Source organism: Fonsecaea multimorphosa (assembly GCF_000836435.1).
Source record: "Fonsecaea multimorphosa CBS 102226 unplaced genomic scaffold supercont1.5, whole genome shotgun sequence".
NCBI classification, from domain to species: domain Eukaryota; kingdom Fungi; phylum Ascomycota; class Eurotiomycetes; order Chaetothyriales; family Herpotrichiellaceae; genus Fonsecaea; species Fonsecaea multimorphosa.
This window is the reverse complement of record NW_015971639.1, coordinates 169,958-187,707: the sequence shown is the minus strand read 5'-3', so window position 1 is coordinate 187,707 and position 17,750 is coordinate 169,958. Positions and strand designations below refer to the sequence as shown.

The following is a 17,750-nucleotide window of genomic DNA, read 5'->3' as shown; positions in this document are numbered from 1 at the left end:
AGCGACCACAACCTTGGCCACCCACCGAACCCTCTGCCTTGATTCTCTCATTCTACGACGTGAACATCTTTCCAAAGCCAAATAGCTCGGTCTAAGACTGACGACAAAGCCACGCAGAGCCATTGCTCTTCTATCATGACACCACAATAGTTTGTCCCTGTTGCGCAGGCCGAATACCTTCCGGCCTCCAAACATGGGGAACGCCACATCGGCTCCTCGTGCCTCGGCGAATAACGAGCTAATGGAGGAAACAAGGAATACGCCGGCTGGTGCAGGAACAGCAGTTGACGGAACAGGCGCGGAGGGTATGGGTTCGCGACTGGCGAGACGGAATGCCCAGTCATTAAGGATCGCAGGCCAGCGGGCCAGCACCCTTTACGACAGTTTTCGACGCCATCGATCCGCCGAGTCAGTCACATCCCGTCCGAATGCAGGCCATTCGTCGTCCTTGCCTTCCGAGACCGAGTACGAACAGGAAAACAGACCGTTGGTAGGTGGAGAGGATGTGGACATGCCAGATGCAGATGCCATCGCGACACCTATACTGTCGCAATCCCCCAGCAGGAGAAGGTCAACAATGTCAAGATTGGGATCACGCTTGCTTCCAGATTCGGTTGCAAGAGGTCTGCTAAACAGCGGAGAAGAGACCGCAGAGGAGGGCCAGGCGTTGCGTCATGGAATCTCAGGAAGGCTGCGCCCGTCTGTTTACGAGCGGCCACCGAATTCAGATTCGAACAGTCGAGTGTCACTCACGGGTTCCATCAGACGACGAGGGGAGAACCGAACTGAAACCAGACGACGAGCAATTCGAGGACCGTTTCCTGCTCTACAAAGCGTGAATCAACACCCCGAGGCGAGTGATCCATGGCCAGAATCTATGGATGGTGATCTGCGCGAGCTGCCCCAGCCTGCCGCTTCTGGCTTACGGCATCGAAACAGGTTCAGCAGAGTTCGGGATTCGATGTCAATCTCTCAACGGATTTCAAGTCTATTCCGGCAGTCCACAGAGCAACTTCAGTCTAGTCAGGCAGGCCGAGAGTCTCCTTCGCGGCCTACCCGGGTGACATTCGCCGATGAGTCTGATCATCTCCTTCCATCTATCGCTTCCGCTGACCAACGTCACGAAAATGACGATGCTCCTCATGAGCTCGATGCAGTTGAGCCTGAAGCTCGGACCCTCCTCGCCGGGCCCCGAGTAACTTCGGGAATGAGCACAATTAGACGCTTCCAGCCTGGCCTTCGTTCACGGTCAACAAGACTCATACGAAGAGGAGAGCACCCGCCTCTTTCACAAGTCCTCCAGCTCGCTGCTGCTGCTATCGCGGCCCAACTTTCAGGTCATGCCACAGCCGGTTCTACAGGTGCCCGCCACATTGGTGGTGACACTTTTGATGGAAGTATCCAAAATTTTGTACAAACTCTTCAAGAAGCGGCGACGGCCCAGGCTGGAGAAAACATCGATGTGAACGCAGCGGACGGCGATCTGCCGCCTGTCAACTTTATGAGAGTATTCCAATTTCCAAACGACGAGAATGGTTCGCCCATTGCTTCGCAAGCAGAATCGCGGGATGTTGACCAGATGGATCTGGATTCTATCGCAGGACCCGGTGAAAGCGATAGGTCCGTAACCTTAGTCCTTGTTGGGGTCCGATCCCTCCCCCACGGCCAGGACAGCACTGGCGGTGAGAATGGTACGCTAGGCCCGAGTCTTGACACTCTCTTGAGCCTGCCTTTCTTGCCCCCTGCCAATGTTCTACGGAATGGAAGCTCTGGGGCATTGTTTCGGCGCTCGGATGGAAGGAATAGATCAAGCACCCGGCGACACTCAATGACCAACTTCAGCTTTCCCGCTCAATATGAGTCGCAGAGACATCAACGCACCCGAACACAGACCAGCCGCTTGTCCAGCCATTCGGATCAGACTGTCCCTACCACGCCCGAGGCAGGTGCTTCCTCTACCTTGGTCTCAGAAACTCCTCCCGGTCCCATTCCTCCCCCTTCGACTCCGGCAGACATCAGAAGTGGCCATGCTACTCCAATTCGACGACCATCCTCAGCATCGGCGGCACCTAATCAGCAGCTCTCCGAACTCGATGAGGATCGTCCGCAAGAAGATGCCGACAGCCGTGTCCCAGAACCTTCTTTCAACACCGCTCGTCAACGAAGACGAAGTGACTCTGAGTTTGCCCGGCGGCCGGAGCTGGGGTCGGGTGCGGCAAGACGCAATGGGATGGTGGAACCGGATCCTCCGCCAGCAGGGGCTGGGCGAAGTTGGCTGATCTACGTTGTGGGCACCAACGTTTCGGCGACTCATCCTGCCTTTGCTATGCCCAGCTTGTTTACTGACAATCCATCCTATGAGGACATGCAGATGTTGTCAACTCTCCTAGGTCCTGTCAAGCCACCCGTTGCAACTCAGGAAGATGTGAGTGCAGCTGGCGGAGTCTTCCGGCTTGTCGTCCAAGGCTCCGGCTTTCTTGGGGAATCCGTCTCAGATGGCGATCAGTCATCACTCATAATCAATATGGGAGAACGATGTCTCATTTGCTTATCAGACTACGCAGAGTCAGAAGAAGTCCGCCGTTTGGACAAATGCAAGCACGTCTACCACCGCGAATGTATCGACGAAGTGAGTTGGTCTCCTGGACTGCGTACACATCGATTTACTGACTTTAATTACAGTGGCTCACAACTGGTCGGAATAGCTGTCCCATGTGCCGTGGCCAGGGGGTGCAGGAAAAATGCACGTCTTCTACTTCCACAACGAATGCAGGAACAGCTTCCTCAACTACCTCATGACAAGACGGTCGAGAAGAGCGTCTGAGATCTTTGCACAGAAGCTTACGACACTTTACGAATTTTCTTGGAGCACTTTCTGGAACAAGCTATCAGTTTGGCGTACTTGGGTTAGCAATGGCGAAGAGAAGGCTACTCGACGGGATCGTGCAGTCTTTACAGACTGGGAACTCTGGAGAAGCCGGAGCTGGTTGGCTTCCACTTTATTGGAAGCTGCTTTCATGGATCTGGGTCGTTCTGATCACACACGAAATTTGCTTGCGTTGTTACATAGCCAGGGCTTTGGTGTTGGTTGAGGGAGAGCTGGGAAGCTCGGAGACGAATCTCAATGGGAACGTGTATGTAAGGATCACCACAGGGGCTGGCTCCTAATCAGAGGTCGCGGCCTTCCGTGACGCAGGGAATGAGTATGAGTCTCACGTTCTACAGATGTATACCGAGTACGGAGCACCTTGTCACTATTGTCTCGGTTTATATTCCCGCCCTTGTCGTCCTTCCTGATCAAATTAATAATGCCTACTTCAGATGCCTTTTTCGTGGTCCGCAAACTAGGCAAGGGATTTTGAACACGGGACTTTGCATTGGAGCAGCAAGCGAGGATTCGATACGAGCCTTGCCGCGCCTCCGGGATGGGAATCGATTCGTGCTAAGTGTCTGTGGGGACGACTTGTGCGACTTGATGAGAGCAACTGAGACTTGACACGACTGTGCGCGAGGTGAGTTGAAGCTCTTCGTTGGGAGGTGGCAGGCACATGGGAGGTGGAAACAACTATACAGAACCCGCAAGTCACTACAAAACCAATGGCTTCTGTGGTAATTTCACATTCGACTTCTTCCAGTTTACTTCTGCATCGAGAGCCCACCGGCTCCAGTTGAAACAAAGGTCGTCAATCTTCTTCTCCTCAAGCTACAAATCCTCCCCTCCAACTGACCTGGACCTGACGCCGCGATCCCTGTCCTCTCTCCTCCCACCCACTCTCCCCGACAAGCATCCCTAACTAGCCAGTCTGGGCCGTCGTCATCGATTTTCCCACTTGCGTCCCTCACAGAAACACGGGGTCTAGGCAGCAAGAATAAAGCTTCAAAGTGTAGTACTGATAAGCATCTCATCGAGATCAAAGATGACTGAGTGCGTCCGGAAGTTGCCAGCGAGTCATGTTTGCCTTACTGCTCGAGCCCTCCGAATCGGCCGTCCACCCCCTCCTTGAACCTTCACGGTGGCTTCTGCCTCCAAGTGGGTATACCCACGGAAACACTCGGCGCAAGGACGACATTGGGTGCAAAAATGCAAAAGGACACAACCAGTGGCGCTCTCAAAAGCCAAGCCGCCGTGTCACTCGTTGACCATGCCTCTGTATGGCCAATGGACTTGGGTTGGTGCAGAATACGGAGTACACACTGTGTTTCGGGTCACCCGGTTGAGATGACAAGAATCCATCCCTCTGCCGGGCGACAACGGGCTTTGTCACGAAGGGCCCTTACGGGACAGCGGACAAGCAACTCCCTCGAGGCCAGAGCTTGCAAAGCTTGTAAAGCAGAAAAAAGTGGGCTTTCCGACTGCCGTGACAGCAGTGGTTGCAGGATCTGCAACCACGGTGAAAAGTGACCAGAGAAGAAGCTGTGCATCCCCGAAAACAAGGCTAAGCAAATACTGCGTCCACTATTGGGCGTGAGAAGCTTCGTCCCCGACCAGTTTGACACGCCTATCGACACTAAAAAGCCGTTTCTGATGCTAGCACATTGGCCTCGCTCGTGTTCTGACAACTATTGACCCGGTCCAAGGGTGAGCGAATCAACCCGCTATGGAGTGGAGCTGGAGAGGAGCCAGAATGAGCACTTCGCAGGCTTTCTTTCGCCCGTTCCCCGCCCCTCGAGGAAACGGCGATGCAGGTCAAGCCCTATCACTATCGACCCGGCTCATCCTCGTACTCGTGCTTGGAGAGACTTGCAGACGTGCAAGGGCGTCCCACAGAATGCAATCTCCTCTACATTGGGATTTCCCCTTGTACCATTCTCGGTCGCAATATATTTGAGAACAAAAACATACAAAGCAGGCATGGGACCATACCTGAACACAGGGCTAGGAAGTTGCTGTCAATGATCCAGAGGATTGAAAATTACAACGGTATGGGGGCCGTTCAGTACAGCGAACCCGCACACAGATCAGGAGATCAGGAGATCGACCAGATAACCCCAACTTGCCTAGGACTTGGCCTATGCCGGATCCGCAACCCCCTTCGTCCCTGCTGCTTCTAACTACTCCGTAATTCTGCTTCAGAGCAGCATTCCTCCCGAGGCCCCAGACCATGGGCACAATCTAGGCTAGTCGAGGATATCCCAGGGTCAAAATGTCGACCAACTCCACATCAATTACCGTTTCCATGGCCCAGAAAAAGCTGCCAGGTCGGCGCCACTGATGCAAACCGGTCCATGGACGAGCCCGCCGGAGCAGCTGTCCAACAGCCAACTTGTACGGACCGAGAAACGTGGCTTTAGCTTTGGCCGCTGAGGCTTGCTAGGCATTTTCCGAAGTCCAAAGCCGCTGTGCCCATTATTTGGCCGCTGATTGAACCCCCTGAGTTGGACTGATATCAGAAACCTGGACCCGATGATCCTGACCGCACCCGTATACTATCAACTTACAAGAACATGTTTGATGGTGTTACATACCCTGGTCCGCCAGCGTTATTATTATTTAGGCCACATCCAAAATCAGTAGAAGAGTTTCTTGGACCAGACGCCTCAGACGACTTTGTGGGGTTTACTCTCTTCGTCAACATGATCCCCCCTGGCTGCGATGCATTATCCCAGACGAGGAAACTGATGGGTCATGTACCCCGTACGAGGTAAACGCACACAGTTGCACCGATATTTCCGCCGTCCAGCATGAACAGGCCGAATTCGGGGCAAGCCAATTTACTTCTGCCGCCATGATTCGGGTTCCAGCCATGGATATCTTACAAGGCATGGTTTGCCAGGGCCAGGTCCCCCTTCCACCTTTGCACGAGTTCTAGACAAAAGTTACTGCGACCACAATGTGTCGGATGCTCGCATCCCTGGGTATCATTGCCGTTAGATGCCCGCGCTGCCTGCTCCTAAAGTTCGCGATCGTCTGTCCTCCAGATCAGATCCTAGGTTCGACATACGATGCTCCCACTAGGGGAGAGTCCTCTCTCAATGATAACTTTGCTGTACCTGCAGTAACATCACCCATGTGTTTTGCGGTGCGGCTCTCTCTTTTGGGGGCGATTGTGGTTTGTGCCGAATCCCAGAAATTTCCGATTCCGCCGTTCATACCGGCTTCAAAGTTGCATGGCTTGTGGACTGCCTTAGGGCTCCTAAGACCAGGGCCATGCAGGCTGTGGTCGATTCTGGACGCCTGGTGGGCCGCCCATTGATCGACGTTCGGGATCGACCTCAGACAACCCCAGTCAAGTGCTGGGTCTGAGTTCACGTCTGACGACACTACTACTTGACCACCACCTCAAAGTGTGCTTGGAGCAAGCAGTAGGACCCCTGTCCTGCCCAAGAATCCACCGTCGCGGTATAGCGCTTTTGCAATTATTCGCTACTCTTCGGGCATGGGGCCTAACAACAGAGCCAGGAGGGGTCCCCCTTCCAACTTCGAACCTTCGAGTCTTGACCTCTTCATTTCTGGACAACCACCAAGCTCGGTGGTACAATAGCAACCTGTGCCCGTGTCTAGAAACACCTACATTTGCACCTTGTACTGCGCATATCCTTCCCGTTTCAAGCCCGGATGCAAATCAACATCACATTTTCTCCCCTCAAACCGAACAAATGCTTCAAACGGTCTGGCTGATCTTCTGATAATCGTTGGTCACCCGCGTCATAGCCGGCATTGACTGGCATCTGCGAACTCCGACAACTTGCCTGGCAGACCAAGTTTGCCGCCTTGTGCGCTGCCCAGATCGCAACCCACTGATCCAGAGCAGGTTCAGTGTGGTTGCATGTGAGGCGAGACTCAACGAGATCTGCCTGGATTTCCTTCGGTCCCACTGGTGCTCTTCGATGTCATATCACGCCTTTGAAAAATTTGCCGCCAACTCGACACTAAATCATTGTCAATTCCTGGCCCGTGCTGAAGCTGCTTGTCTCCTACGCACTTCGTTTTGCGCCTGAGACTTTCCCACAGGTCCTTGTTGGCTGGAGAGATTTGGAGGATTTGGACGGCAAGCGCTGGTGATTGGGCTGAGACAAGCGTATGGAATATCAGCTGTTGTTACACCAAGCTCGATTGAAGCAATTCCCAGCATCGTCATTCCTTTGTCCTTCGACAAGACGCTTTTGTCGCGGCGACAGGTCCTCCGTACCACAAAGTAGTGGTTAGACTCCTGAAAGTATTGGTGACCAGGAAGCCCATCCAGGGGTACGGCATTTTGTGAGCGAGTGCACGAGGACGACAGCAACTATTTGTTTCTATCTGCTGGCGAAGACCTCTTGTCCTGTGTCACAACCAGCCATTTGGAATTGTGCAACTTGCGCATCCAGGCATGAGCGGCCCCTACGACCATGGCATGAATATGCCAATGCCTAATATACTGGATGCAACCTATCCGATCTATGATGGCACTTTTAACACAGCATATTCCCGGTTGTCAGGCCCTCCAACTCATTTTGACGGTGTTGCCTTCTGGTACAATCCTACCAATACCGAACAACTCTATGACAGGCAGGCAAGCCTTCTCAGTGGCCGTCGTGCAGCGGCGCCAGCAAATAGCATGGAGTCTTCCGCTGTCAAACATCGTCGAACTCGCAGTGGTTGCTTTACTTGCCGCAGCAGACGAGTAAAGGTACGATGCTAGAATTTGTCCTGTTTACCGATCCCTTGCTAATCCCTGGCAAAGTGCGATGAGACTAGGCCGATCTGTGACAGTATGTAATTCTCCCGCCTGCCATAGGACTTGTCACTGACTGCTCCCCCTTAGGATGCAAGAAGGGTAATCGTGAATGCGAGTTTCCGCAGACGACGTCGTCTTCGAAGCGATCCAAGCAAAGTGACGGTCGCGGTACCAAGGACCAAGCGGCGAAGCATGATATCAAAGATGAGAGCATGACTGGGTTGCCCACAATAAAAGACGAAAGCGAGGAAGACGAGTCTCCTCTGTCTCCGACGACAACACGACCGCCACCATTGCGAAGCGACAGCGGCCAATCAGTGGCACGCAGCACAAAAGCCAAGAATGCGTCAGAAACATCGTCCGGCATCAAGGATCAGACCAGTCCACAATCGAGCGAAGCATCGGATGCTCGCTCAAGAGATGATACACCCGCGTCATCACTGCGCACAGTTGGTAACTCTGCAGAAGTGCAAGCTCGACAGGGAAAGATAAAGTCCTTGAAGCCAGATCTACAAAAGTATCTGCAGTTCCAGCAAGAGTATATGACTTTTTACCACTATTTCTTCAAACTCGACCCGACGGACTTCGTGCATGCAGAGTTTATCGACCTTGCCTTGACCTATGAGCCGCTACTATATGCCGCCGTCGGTTTTGCTGCATATCACTACGAGCTGAAGCAGCCTGAACCCAAGTTGTCGCATTTTTTGGGGTACCACAGCAGGTCGCTGTCGATGCTAAGGAAATCGTTGGAGAAGAACACAAAGGTCACCGAAGCCACTCTGCTTACTGTTTTGCAATTGGCCACATTCGAAGAATATATTGGCGATTGGGTCAACCTAGTGGGCCATCATCGTGCCGCTCTTACCATGGTGCGTGATCTTTTCACCCCAGGGACAATGATGGAGACGGACCTAGGGAGACGTATCTTCAGCTGGATCGCTCGCTTGGATGTCATTGTCGGTCTCATGGCGGGCAACGAGACGCGACTGGATCGCCAATGGTTCGAGGCGAACGCTGCATGGTACCACAGTCAGGTCGAGAGTGACCCCGAGATGGATGTCGACATCGAAAGCACCATGGCATACTTTGTCTCCTCGAATCGACTGATCGGCATGGATATGGCTGCTCTGTTCGCCAAGTTTGCAAAACGCGAAATCGGCGTGGAGACATTTTGCGCCGAAAATAGCGAGATTGTTGGGAGAGTCGAGGCTATGAAACGCCAGATCGAATTGTTTAACGACGAATACTACAGAGTTCAGGAGTTCCCAGTAGAGAAGACTCGACCTCTGACCGAAGAAGACATTGTCAATCCTTATGCCCCAGGGGGCCTTTTCAAAGATGCGCTCTGGCCGTTGAACTTCATGTGGATCGATTGGTACAGTATTGAGTTGTTGCAGAGATACCAAACTGCAGTGATGCTTCAGCAGCCGATGCCTCCTGAATTGGAGCAGATAAGTCTGGAACAGTGCCGGATCTATGAGGCCATGGAGCGGTGGCCGGATGCTCCAAACGGATCCATCTTGGGCGCACATGCGCCTCTGGGACTTGCTTCAGTTTTCCTGAAGAAAGATGCCCGACATATCATGTGGGCACGAAGAAAATTTGCCGCTGTAGAAAGGCAGGGCTACATTTTCCCGCCATCTTTTCGACAAAAGATGGCCGAAAGGTGGGGGTTGACGCGCGACGAGGTTGGCGAAAATGAAGCAGTGGAAAACTGGTGGCTCCCCAATGATGAAGGGAACATTCCCATGTTGAAAGAGATCCGGAAAGTGGTTACTGAAAGGCATGAAAGCGACACGATTGCCAGCGTGGAGTCCCTTGCCAGCGTCAGAGACCTGAAGGCAATCTTCGAAAAGCTAGATCTTCGGACTCAATCGGCTGGAAGACCGGGGGGAAGTGATGGCCAATTCAGCCCAAAGAGTGACACCAGTGGTGGACTCAGTGACCGCGCAAGCAATCCCAGCTTCAGTCCTACCAGCGGAAACTTCAGTGATGGGCCAATAGGGAGCATGTCGGGAGCTGTGTCAGAAAAAGGAGGCCCTCTGAAACGAAGAGACAAGCGATCTGACTCGACTTCTTGAGACAAGACTGAAACTGATGGCCAGGGCTTTTGCAGACGCCTTGTGGGCAAAGATACATTCTCACGCCCAAATGCGAGACGACAGATGACGGATAATCTGAATGATCAAAAAGCCTGAGCTGCTTGAGAGACGCCTCAAATGGAGCGGACACTTTGACCTTCGTGCTCTGTGTATACTCAACCTTCGGACAACGACATTGATGGCCGGCCACGAAAGGCGTCGTGTCGACTGATTGGGCAGACGACCCTTGGATAGGGATTTATACCCTTCATCGCTGCAACAAGATTATTTTCTTCTACACAAAGGTGCCCGTCACCCTACAATGTTTCAGTCCTGGCGGGAGAAAAAGTATATTTGTTTCCAGCACAATCTCAAAACTGTGCAACCATGGCAGAATCCCGTTGCAATTCTGGCCCACTTCTGTCTCAAACCTGGTCTCGACTCTGTCCACAACCTGCCTATCCCGAGGCGACAGTGTTGGGTTGTCAACTGGGACCATCGATGGATTGTTCTATCGATCGAGCTGAAAAGGTACCTATATACATAGCGAAACGAGGAGGCTGGGGATCGCACCTTTTTGACAAAGGGTGAATAATTCTCCTTGTCGACATTGGGTAGCGAGGAGGGACCTGAGCACATCTGGAAGGACCATCGTACACCGAGAAGGAAGACTTCTTTCCCCTTTCCCACATTTAGATGTATACATACCATATCTTACTCATACAGCAACGGAATAGCGCAGTGCTTCTAGGTTGCTTGCGCCCGTCGAGCCAGTTTCACCAGTGAGGAGAAATGAAAAAAGGGAAACGGTTCACATCACACTCTTGTCTCTCCTCCTCCTCCTCCACATAATACGAGGTACTTCGTGTACTTACTTTTTTGGATTGATCATTGGGGGCAAACTCACCAAGCTAATCAATCAGCCAGTCCGACTAGATCCGTCCAGAGCGTGGTTGCTGTGGCAAGTTCTCAGAAAGGGGATTTCTCCACGACAATGAATGAATGTCTAGTAGGCAACGACAATTAGTTTTCTCCTTTGGGCATCGAGTCTACTTTCTGCATGAGTCGTTAGGGAAACCGAAAGAAAGACGCCGAAATGCAAGAGGCATCCCCAGCACGTTTCTTTGTCCCTTACCAGTATATCATGCAGGTGCTAGGCAAATATCACCCACCCGTTCACTCGTAACTCGTCCTTAGAGGACCGACCGGCTCATCTTCCTCACTGCCACTCCACTTGCGCCCGAGACCTGGGCTCCTTTGGGATAGCTCTTGAAGGATGCATGTCGAATAAAAAACGAGTATTCGCTCTCCTGCGTACCCGGGTCGTTGTTCTTGACCAGGACGCTGATGTGGCCAGCGTTGGGGGACCAGCGGTCCCCCAAAACAAGTTAACCTAAACCCATCGGTGCGATCGAATGATGCTGGGAAAGAGGAAAGAGACCATCAAAGCATCTTCCTCTTTTTTTTTTCCATTTGTCAATGCCCCACTGTCATACAGTGATACGCTTTTTGTACAGACTTCCCGCGTGTGGCTTGCCGGCGTAGTTCTAGTCCAATAGAAATGTCTTGCTCTTGTTCGTCTTTTGATGCCCGTGTTAGTCTTCTTTCAGCATGGAACTCTCCATGGCTGCGTCTCGAGCCTCTGAAACGGTCCACATGGGTTATCGTGCTAAAGTGTTTGCGGTTCAGCTGTTTGAGTCTTTGAGGCCCACATTATGTAGTGGCTGCTTCCTGTGAGTTGCCGCTAAGCTCGACGGGTATAGGGCACTGGGGCTTGTCTGCAGAACGAGACTTGGTGTTCCCAAGACTGGAGACCTAGAGTTGTGGTGGATATCTCACCAAGAGTTCAAGACCAGTCTCAGTAAGAGAGTTTGTCCCTTTCATATCGGCAGGTGTACATTCGGCGCCGACCTTCGACCAAAGTGAGAAATGAATACGAGGTTATGCAAAGGCACGGAAAAGCGGATCGTCCTTAGCTTTCTGAAGCCGTCGTAGAGTTTCCCATTCTAGGCGAAACTGCCTCCTGAAGCTGCAAGGTAGTCACACGGGATGCTTCATCCAGTCTAGGCTCGTGCGGTCTCACGCAAAAGACATATTCTCCGAGACCCCTGAAAGACCTGCTCAACGACGAACGTGCATAACATGTGGGATGTGGGGGCCCATGCCGGAGATAAAGAGGGATAGTCTTGTACCCTTGGATTGCACGGTACGAGTATCCCGGTCGACGTGGGAGCTCTTGCTCCTTGTGGTGCCGTGGCCAGGCCTTCGCACAATCATCGATGTGATAACATCTGGATGTTGAGTCATTGCATAGAGCACGCCTTACTATCGTTTTGCTGCCCTTTCTTGCTAGCGTGCCGGCCAGAGCCGTTGATAATTGTTTCCTGCAATGACATAGCATCCCCCTATGTGTCTGTGTGTATTTTCAGCGGGCACGGCCACTGTTGCCCTTCGATCGACCCAAGTTTTTGAGGTTGACTGAGAATGGTTTCACATGTCTGGAATGGATAATGCCTGAGAATGTTTCATCGTCCGCCTAACCATCTCTCCTAAGCCAGGAGACTTTGCTTTGCTGTTTAACGAGTCAAGGAGACCGAGCGAGCCCAACCTTCTCACCGAAGAGGACCTACAAGGACAGCAGTAAATCGAGACCGGCGAGGGTGGACGGATGCGAAGCTCCCGAGTCTTGCCCATCGTGTCATCGGACAAGGTCTCGCACTGGTGGGATTCATCTCCATCCCCCGTCAGCTGCTATCCTCGCACCGCGCCAAGCTTGATGACCAGGGACGAAGCGTTTAGTGTTGAAGTTTGCGAAAGCAGCCAAGAAGGCACTTCCTAGGTAAATGCAGGTGCCCTTTTAGCTCGGGGTAGGTGGACATGCAATGAAGATGCTTCCCAAGTCCGTTTAGCCTTGGTTGGAGGGTGTCCAATGACAGATCTCAGCCATGAATGAGCTGCCGTACGCTCGGTATAGTTTTTGTTGGATGGGAGGTGTGCCTAAGTCCCTCTTGCATGTAGAACAGTCGATTTTCCTCGGGATACCCGACATGCATCCGCACCGTGACCTCCGATATACGTCATGAACTGGGGGAACCACAGGTCAAATCAAGTCCTCGTGGTAAGTTGGAATATGGAGAAAATGTCTAAGCATTTGGCAAGCTGGTGGTGACAATATGGAGAAACCCCTGAGGCAGATGTGAAAAGTACCCAACCCGCTGGAAAAGGCTGTCAGATACAAAAATCAGTTCAACCTGCAGAAAAGTTTAGCCACACAGTCGGACACGGAGAATGTCCGGCCCCGGACCCAGACAGCTGATGCGTCGACTTATTGATGAGATCCACTGGCCCAGTAGTCATTATCATCAGCATGATCTAAGAGATGAGATGACTGCCCTAGTGGAGGGCCGTCTCTCTTATCGATTGATTCCAATCCTTCGGAAAGCCAAAAAGAGTGATACAAGGTCTAGCTCGGCGTGCTCTGGTGAAGATCGAACGCAGGTGCGCGATACAATTTTCCCAGGTTCAACAACGACTCAGCAATCATAGAGCGGAGATTCCTGTTGCAGAAGAATGCTTTTTCGCTGAACCCTCGTCATGCCTGCTAGAGCGAGCAAGCAAATGTCTTGCATACATATGCTTCGTAAATCTTCTTCCCAACAGTTGCAGGGGTCCGCAACCGTGTGTGCGAACCTAATGTCAGACTCTGATGGGGAATGTCGCGGAAATACACTGATGGTATTTCGCTTGGCGAGGAGGTGATTGTTTGAATCTGATTAAGATAGTGGTGAATCAGCATATTCTTGGTTTTGATCTGGCTCGGTGTCCTTCAGCAAGTGGCGACAATCGCCGGCATCCTGATTCAGAAGGCTCGAACTGAGCTTTGCAGACCATTTCGTGCGATAACAAACTTTTCAGAAACGTAATTTGAAATTACCGTTTTCATGATTGAGCACCTTGAAGGGCCCGAAAACGAAGGGCCCGAAAACACAGGGCTCGAAGACAATCTGCTTGACAGTCTTGCAGCTTGAAAGGAGCGCAACGGTGTCACCAACGAGTATTCAGCTGATCTCGGAAGCGGGAGCGTTTTAGGACCGCTGCCTTTTCAACTTTTCATGCGGTCGCTGTTCGAGGGCAACGATCGTGCAAATGGGCCAACCTAATTGAAGACCAGTGGAGTTCATGGGGATAGGAGACTGACAGCGACGATCAGCCTTGGTTTCCGCCAGCGAACATGTAGAAACCCCGTCAAGTACGAGAGAAACTGTTTTTGGGAATAGACAGAATGAACAACAGTCGGCCATGATTTGGACGTCAGAACCTGTTCGCCTGTTATCCATTGAAGTGAGACAAGTCCGGGGCACAGAGGTATTCAATCAAGTATTTCGCCCGAAAAGGACTCGATGTCACGGCAAGCAAGTCTTCTGGCAAGAGTCGACGAGGCACTGATCCCAGAGAGAGAGGGTCGAAGGGATCCAGACACAGCCGGAACCATTGGAGATATTGTGGACGACCCTGGAAGTGAAGCCTGATGTTGGATGAGTAAAGTGGCCATCTTTGGGCCAACGGCAAAGGTGCACAAGCAAATGGTTCTGTTCCGCAGGCATCTAACTTGCTGGAGATTGGTGCACTGAGAAGCTCAGTACTGTCCATACGCATGGTCTAAAAGAAGAAATGAGGCGAAGAGGACCAAAATATCGAAGACAGCACTGTTGACAAGGGAAGTCCGCAGGAGGTGCGTAGGAGGTGCGTAGGAGGTGCGTAGGAGGTGCGTAGGAGGTGCGCAGGAGGGCCATTGGCTTGACTGACGCAGCTGCGGACAGAATGAGGTCTGACCTCGGCGCACTTGCCACATTCGGATGCGCGACAAATAATTTTCCACCGCGTAATGCGACGAACCCGCCGGATTGGTTTCGAGGTTCGAAAACAACCAGCACTCGCTTTGGCTTCACCAACAAATTTCTCCTTTCGTGCATCGCACGCAGAAAGCTCTGTTCCTGAGCCATGGACTCGTATCGCCCTGCTGGCGACGATCGTTGGCCTTACCGAGACACCGACTCTTACCGACCCCGCCACTACGACCCTCCTCCTCCCCCACCTTGGCCTCCGTCTCACGGCGGCAGTGGGATGTACTACTTCCAAGGCTCACGCGACAGAGATCCGCCAGGACCGTCTAGCTATCGCCCAAGATCTGATTATCATGGAGCGCGGTATCAGCCCCCACGAACAGACCAAGCTCGCAGGCCTCCGCCGGCTTTACCCAGGACTGCTGCTAATAGGCCCTTGCTCAAACTTCGCCACGACGACTCGACAGATTCTTCCCTTACCGATTCCAATTTGACCTCCAAGTCAAAGTTTCGCAATATTGACGAACTCACTGATAGTGAAGAAGAAGAAATGGCGCAGTCGGAAGACGAAGAGGTGGACCGGCGAGCCAACAAGCGTGCCAGACTGAATGAGCCCGAATCTACTGCCGTACCAGCTCTACCAAAATGGTCAAACCCCGATCCGTACACCTCGCTTCCTCCTCAAGCAGATGCAACTGCCAAACGCGTTGATGTTGTCAAATTGATTAGGAAAGCGCGCATCGGTGGCGCCCGCAGCCTCGAACAAGTTAACGTATCCCACGACTTCATCTCCTTCGAAAACGATGAACACAAGCCAAGTGAGCAACCTGTGTCTCCAGAGCCTCGCTCAAGTATTCCGGTGGCGCCCAAGGCGCCGGCATCTCAGCCACAGGTCAAGACCACTGTTACAGGCAAAAGAAAGCGAGATGCTTCTCTGGGTGAGGAAGCACCACTGCCACGATCTGACAACCAAATTTATGCCGACCGCCATGTGCAAGATCAGTGGAGAGCCAAGCCTGGGGTCGATACGACGCCGTGGCTCGCTGCTCATTCTCCTAATGATATTCCTTTAGCTGCGTAAGTGAGCAACGTGTTCTTCGCTTCGCAACTAACCGCCACAGTTTCCACAAAGAGGTCATTGACTTCTACCACTGGGTGAAGCCAAAGCCTCACGAGGAGGAAATCCGTGACGAGGTCTTTCGACGCCTGAATACCGTCTTGCAAAGTTTCGCATTCGGAGAACTGAGAGCATTCGGATCTTATGCTGCCGGTCTGTACTTGCCCACTGGAGATATGGACCTTGTGTACCTCACCCGCAATTTCAGACCTGGTCAGTTTTCAAAGGAACATGCCAGGCGACTCGTCCTCGGCTGTGCCAGGTTTCTAAGGGAAAAGAACATTGCTGAAGGAGTCGTGGTACCTATCCCCAAGGCCAAAGTCCCAATCATCAAGTTCGTCGACAGGATCAGCGGCCTCAAGATTGACCTCTCTTTCGACAATGATACCGGCATTGCTGCTATTGATACATTCCATAAGTGGAAGCGGGAATATCCCGTTATGCCCATCATTGTGTCAGTGGTGAAGCAATACTTGATGATTCGAGGGTTGAACGATGTTTCAACTGGTGGCTTGGGTGGCTTTTCCACTATCTGTCTGGTCACCAGCCTGCTGCAACATCTGCCAGCTACTAAGCAGCCAATCAACCTTGGCGATGTCCTATTGCAGTTTTTCAACTACTATGGAAATCTCTTTGATAGGCAGTCGGTGATCATCCGACTTGATCCCCCCGGATATTTACACAAGGTATTTGCGTCCATCCTGTTTTGTTCCTACTAACCTGCTGTTACAGGCGTCTTACCGGCCTCGGTTCGATGATAGGGGCATGAAACGACTTACTATCGTTGATCCACATCGAGCGGACAACAATATCTCAGGCGGGACTAAAGAAGTCGATAAGATCTTTAAATGCTTCTCCGAGGCATACAAGGCCCTCATGAGTCGACTGTCCGCTTACGAAAGACGAAACCCACAAGCTCCTCAGGGCAGCTTTCTGGAATGTCTCATCGGCGGCAACTTCACGCTTTATGACGCACAGCGACAAAAATTGCTTGATCTTTTTTCCAATGATTACAACTCGGTTGTGAAGAACGGAGGATACGCGTCCGAGATGGCTCGTCAACCGGCTGCTGTCCATGGACGGGGCAAACTGAATGTACGTTAATAACAGCCGTTTTGCTCATCAGGAAGCTTGACGTGTTCTAGGACAACCCAGACGAATCTGGTGGCTTTGCAGAGAGGATACCTGCACCAACGAAGAAGCTCGGCAAAGGCGAGAGACGAGCGAAACGGCTCAAAGACCTACGACCCGATCTCGCGCCGTCAATCCGGAGTACTATTAGCCTTATTGATGCTATGAAGATTGGAGGCTACAAAACACCACAGGAGATGGATAATGACCTCCGGATACGAGAAGCGGCGGCGACGAAGATTGCTGCAGCCTGAGTCGAGTGAAGCCAACCAGCATGCAGAAGCATTTGTCAGTTGAACCACTCATACGAGTTACCATATCACGAGCTGGCACCCCATGGTGTCGACGTTACTCATTGTTCGGGCTGTGTGCCACATATTGATGACCTGGGCAACTGAGCAGCATCTTGACATTCACATTGTCTGGAGAGTCTCACAGCGCGTGCGCCTCAAAATCACACTCACTTGAAAAAATCCCTTCAACACTGGCTTTCTTTCACCCAGCCTGACCTCAGCTCTGCCATCCATGGTGCGATTTGGAGACTACTGACAAGTTTATAGAACGAATTATCACGTCAAGCCGACCGACTGTCGTCTGCAATGGTGGTCAGATCCCGAAGTCAAGCCCTGGGCGCAATGGGCGATCGTACACAACCTTCTCGATTCTTTCCCCTCCTTTCTAGTCCTTGATCTTTTGCGTGACCATCTTTGCTGTAGAGAGGTAACTATTCCCACTTACCGAAGCCTACTAGAGAACGTCAGACTTGCATCGCTTCGAGTTCGGTGACTGCTACTCCAGAATTTGAAATACCGCCAATCACACAATGCCTCGAGCTCCGTTGCCCTCTAAGACCCAGACCTCAACAGGTTCAGGGCTCTTACGATTACCCAGCGGCTATCACGCGTGCTGCTTAACAGTG

General features: G+C 52.1%; 3 protein-coding genes across 3 annotated transcripts; all 3 read left to right on the top strand.

Moving 5' to 3' along the window:
- Positions 1-193: 193 nt before the first annotated feature.
- Z520_03264 (uncharacterized protein) lies at positions 194-2,799 on the top strand (the record flags this gene model as incomplete). The annotated part of the gene is made up of 2 exons (XM_016773777.1): positions 194-2,629; positions 2,683-2,799. The coding sequence occupies 2 exons, from the start codon at positions 194-196 to the stop codon at positions 2,797-2,799; spliced, it is 2,553 nt and encodes an 850-aa protein (XP_016634723.1).
- Positions 2,800-7,310: 4,511 nt separating this feature from the next.
- On the top strand, positions 7,311-9,739 carry Z520_03263 (uncharacterized protein; the record flags this gene model as incomplete). Its single annotated transcript, XM_016773776.1, has 3 exons — positions 7,311-7,610; positions 7,665-7,692; positions 7,746-9,739. The coding sequence occupies 3 exons, from the start codon at positions 7,311-7,313 to the stop codon at positions 9,737-9,739; spliced, it is 2,322 nt and encodes a 773-aa protein (XP_016634722.1).
- Positions 9,740-14,863: 5,124 nt separating this feature from the next.
- Positions 14,864-17,085, top strand: Z520_03262 (uncharacterized protein; the record flags this gene model as incomplete). The annotated part of the gene is made up of 4 exons (XM_016773775.1): positions 14,864-15,660; positions 15,705-16,386; positions 16,433-16,795; positions 16,846-17,085. The coding sequence occupies 4 exons, from the start codon at positions 14,864-14,866 to the stop codon at positions 17,083-17,085; spliced, it is 2,082 nt and encodes a 693-aa protein (XP_016634721.1).
- Between the last annotated feature and the right edge of the window lie 665 nt (positions 17,086-17,750).